The sequence below is a fragment of the Ruditapes philippinarum genome, unplaced genomic scaffold (assembly GCF_026571515.1).
Source record: "Ruditapes philippinarum isolate M1 unplaced genomic scaffold, ASM2657151v2 ctg11502_1_1_1_1, whole genome shotgun sequence".
Classification (NCBI taxonomy): domain Eukaryota; kingdom Metazoa; phylum Mollusca; class Bivalvia; order Venerida; family Veneridae; genus Ruditapes; species Ruditapes philippinarum.
Genome location: NW_026853159.1, coordinates 24,627 through 27,996, shown reverse-complemented (window position 1 = coordinate 27,996; position 3,370 = coordinate 24,627). Strand labels below are relative to the sequence as shown.

Genomic DNA, 3,370 nt, shown 5'->3' with positions numbered 1-3,370 from the left:
TTTTTCGTCAGTAATAATATGCACCTTGTTCGCCGATTGAAAATAGCTTTGAGTACATTTATCTCCGGTAAAGCCCATTCTTACATCCATCTGTACATATACCGTTGTTTCTATCACATTTAAGATCTTTACATCCACTAGGACAAAGATTTATCACAGGTATTGCCCCAAAATGCTTGTTTACATCCGTTTAAACAATACCCGTCTGCATGTTCACATGTATGTTTACCACTTTGTACTATACATGCCGTGTTGCAGGCTAAACTGCAATTGGTTGAGTAAAAATTACTTTTACATAGTAGACAGCTATTTCCGTTCTCTTTTGAGCACTTTAAACACTTGCTGTTACATTGTGTTGAACATGTCTCACCAGACCAGCCGTCATTACATTCCCCTTGACATAGTCCACTACTATCACAATACGCAGAACATCCTTTAGAGCATAATGATGTGTGTGGTTCGCATGTTTTACCATTGAATATTTGTCCTTCTGGACAATCAGCGCAGACTAACGAATCATTGCGTATTTGACACTGGTTACAACCTTGAATAACACAATCCGGACATTGCGTGTCTTGGAAACATGACACACAGTGAACATTGTCATTATACTTATAGAGGTGAAAACCATTATTGCAAATATAACATGTTCTTGCATCCGTACATTGCTTGCAATTTGACGGACAAGGTTGACATATTGTTTCGACACCAGCTGTAAGCTCATAATATCCATCTCTACAACCACTCGAGCAAATACGTAAATCACAACGTTCATTTTCACATAAACTACAATTGTGTTGACAATTATGTCCATAGAAACCAGGCTGACATTGATAACAATATCCCGTATCATCTTGACAGTCATTATTTAGACAATTACCATAACAGTTGAAAGTACATCGTGCGTGCAAACCATACGTTTTGGGCTTACATGAAGTACACTTATCCCAGTTCGTACAAGTTTCACAATCTGGAGGACATTGTGAACAGAAGTCATTTAATAAAAAGTAAGATTCTTCACAACTTGTGCAAGTTGAATCAGAGCATGATTGGCAGCCAACATTACATTCTGTAAATATGAATATTTTTGCTAATTTACATATTCCTCTAGAATATATTTCCACATTTACAATGTAACGAACTTTTAATATGCTAAGTCATATTTATTATAAAAATATGTAATTCTTAATTTGATCACAAAAAGAAAACAATAACAACATAGGATTAATAATAAAATAAAAAAATGTATACATTTAATAGATGCAATCATGAATAACGTGTTTTAACAGAAATTCACATATCTATAGTCTTAGAGTACAAATTAAAATAAAATAACTTACCAGTAAATACCATATCGACAATCAATACTACTATAAATGCTGACGTTTCCTTAAGCAACATTATTCCGAATTCATATATGCAAATCTAAAAGTGAGAATTTTGTATATAGATAATACATGTAATAATGTAATCCACACACGGGGCTACAGATGTTTTAGCGTAACTATTTTTAGTTTAATTATTATTTAATTATTCTTCTTTTTGTGTTATCTTTACCTCAAAACTCAGTCTAGTATTAAAGGTTTGTATTTTGTATGCGTGATTTGTAGTCATTACAATAAAATGTATAGACGTATCAAATGTATCATGCAAAGTTTTAAAGGTACAAAAACAAATTAAGCTTAAATAAAAAGAAACGAGACATATTATTATATTTAAATTTAAAAGAGTAACTATAATATCCGTTATTCCTGTTTAAAAAAGCGAAAATAAAGAAATTAAGAAATATCACTAAACATTCACTAAACCGAACAAGTTATAATTTATAAATACCTGATAAATAACTACTAAATAAACCGGTTAAAAACTTCCTCTTTAAATTATGTACGGTATGCATCAGTGACTCCCTTTAAAAGATTATTTTTAGAGTCAAAACTGTTCGGATTGATTCAGTCAAAATAGAACAAAATCGTTTTTGATTAATAAACTATATAAACTCTATTATCTTCTTTGCAAAGAACAAGTCTTAAATCATGCCTATTTATGTGAATAATAATTAACTTTAAGAAAATGTAAAATGTATCAGAGTATCAGACATGTAATTAAAGTACTTTAAATATAAAACATACTTACAAAAGGTGGTAACATTGAAACTTCCTATATTCACAAATAAGCCCTCATGAATTCCAGATTTAAACTGAAAATATTGACGCATGAAAAATAAGTTGAAATTCCCCATGAATTAAATTTTATGATTAATTTGTTAATATTGATCATGAACTATTACAATTTCTACAGTTTTATGAAAATTAAATCCTTTCATAGAAATTTCTAATTTTTTTTGTATGATAAGTAAAATTTAAGGCGAATTCAAAAATAAAAATAAAAATATATGTTGACGTGTTGGATTTCTTGTAAAATTGCAGTTTCAATGGTAACCGTATATCTCAAAACTGTCAAAATAGCTAAACCGTGTTATAACAAATAGAAAATGTATAAGATAGCTTAATACACACAACAAGCATTGTTTTATGCAAATATAATCTTAACCATTGATTCTGTATGAAACAAATGATAATCTGAACATATTTCTTAAATAAATGAGTTGTCCATGCTTCTAAACTGAACAAAAAATAAGAAAAATAAAATAATTAAAGATATTGAAAATTTTCTTTCATAGGATATTCTAACTTTTTTGTATGTTGTGTAAAATTGAATGACAAAGTCAAAAATAAAAATATATGTTGACGTGTTGGATTTTTCGAAAAATGGCAGTTTCCATGGTAACCGTATATCTCAAAACTGTCAAAATAGCCAAACTGTGTTATAAAAATGTATAAGACAGCTTATTACACACACAATAAGCATAATAATATACAAAACTTGCATTATCTAAGGGTTCTGTATAAAAAAAAAACGAAAATCTGAACATTTTTCTTTAAAAAAATGAGTTTTTCAGGCCTCTTACTTGAACAAAAAATTAGAAAAATAAACATAAATTCTGTAAATTATTAAAGCTATCAAAATATTTCTTTCATAGAATTTTCTACATGTTTGATATATCAAGTAAAATTTTATGGTGGATTCAAAAATAGAAATAAAAATATTTGTTGACGTGTTTTTTTTTTCTTTTTTTGTAAACGGGCAGTTTTTTAATTGTTACCGCATATGCCAATTGTTAAAATTACCACGCTTTCTAAAGAAATAGCAGTGTTATTACTAAATGGATTGTCATATATACAACAAAAACATGTTGTAATATAAAGTTCTTTTTTATCTCGTTTGATGTTATATGAAGTAAATGATACTGAATATGTTTTTAAAACAAGTTATATAAGGCCATATTATTTCTTCACTCGACTAATATACC

General features: G+C 28.5%; 1 protein-coding gene across 1 annotated transcript; it reads right to left on the bottom strand.

The window, feature by feature from the left end:
• Positions 1 to 85: 85 nt before the first annotated feature.
• LOC132735525 (proprotein convertase subtilisin/kexin type 5-like) lies at positions 86 to 1,833 on the bottom strand. Its single transcript, XM_060722485.1, has 2 exons — positions 1,341 to 1,833; positions 86 to 1,069 (listed from the first exon to the last, which is right to left on the bottom strand). The coding sequence occupies exons 1-2, from the start codon at positions 1,399 to 1,401 to the stop codon at positions 138 to 140; spliced, it is 993 nt and encodes a 330-aa protein (XP_060578468.1). The 5' UTR covers positions 1,402 to 1,833; the 3' UTR covers positions 86 to 137.
• Between the last annotated feature and the right edge of the window lie 1,537 nt (positions 1,834 to 3,370).

Bases quoted from the DNA above. Each gene is read 5' to 3' on its own strand.
- LOC132735525 (XM_060722485.1), bottom strand. From the start codon at position 1,401: ATGTTGCTTAAGGAAACGTCAGCATTTATAGTAGTATTGATTGTCGAT. The intron at 1,070-1,340 runs GTAAGTTATTTT...TCATATTTACAG, and splicing joins TGTCGATATGGTATTTACTG to AATGTAATGTTGGCTGCCAA.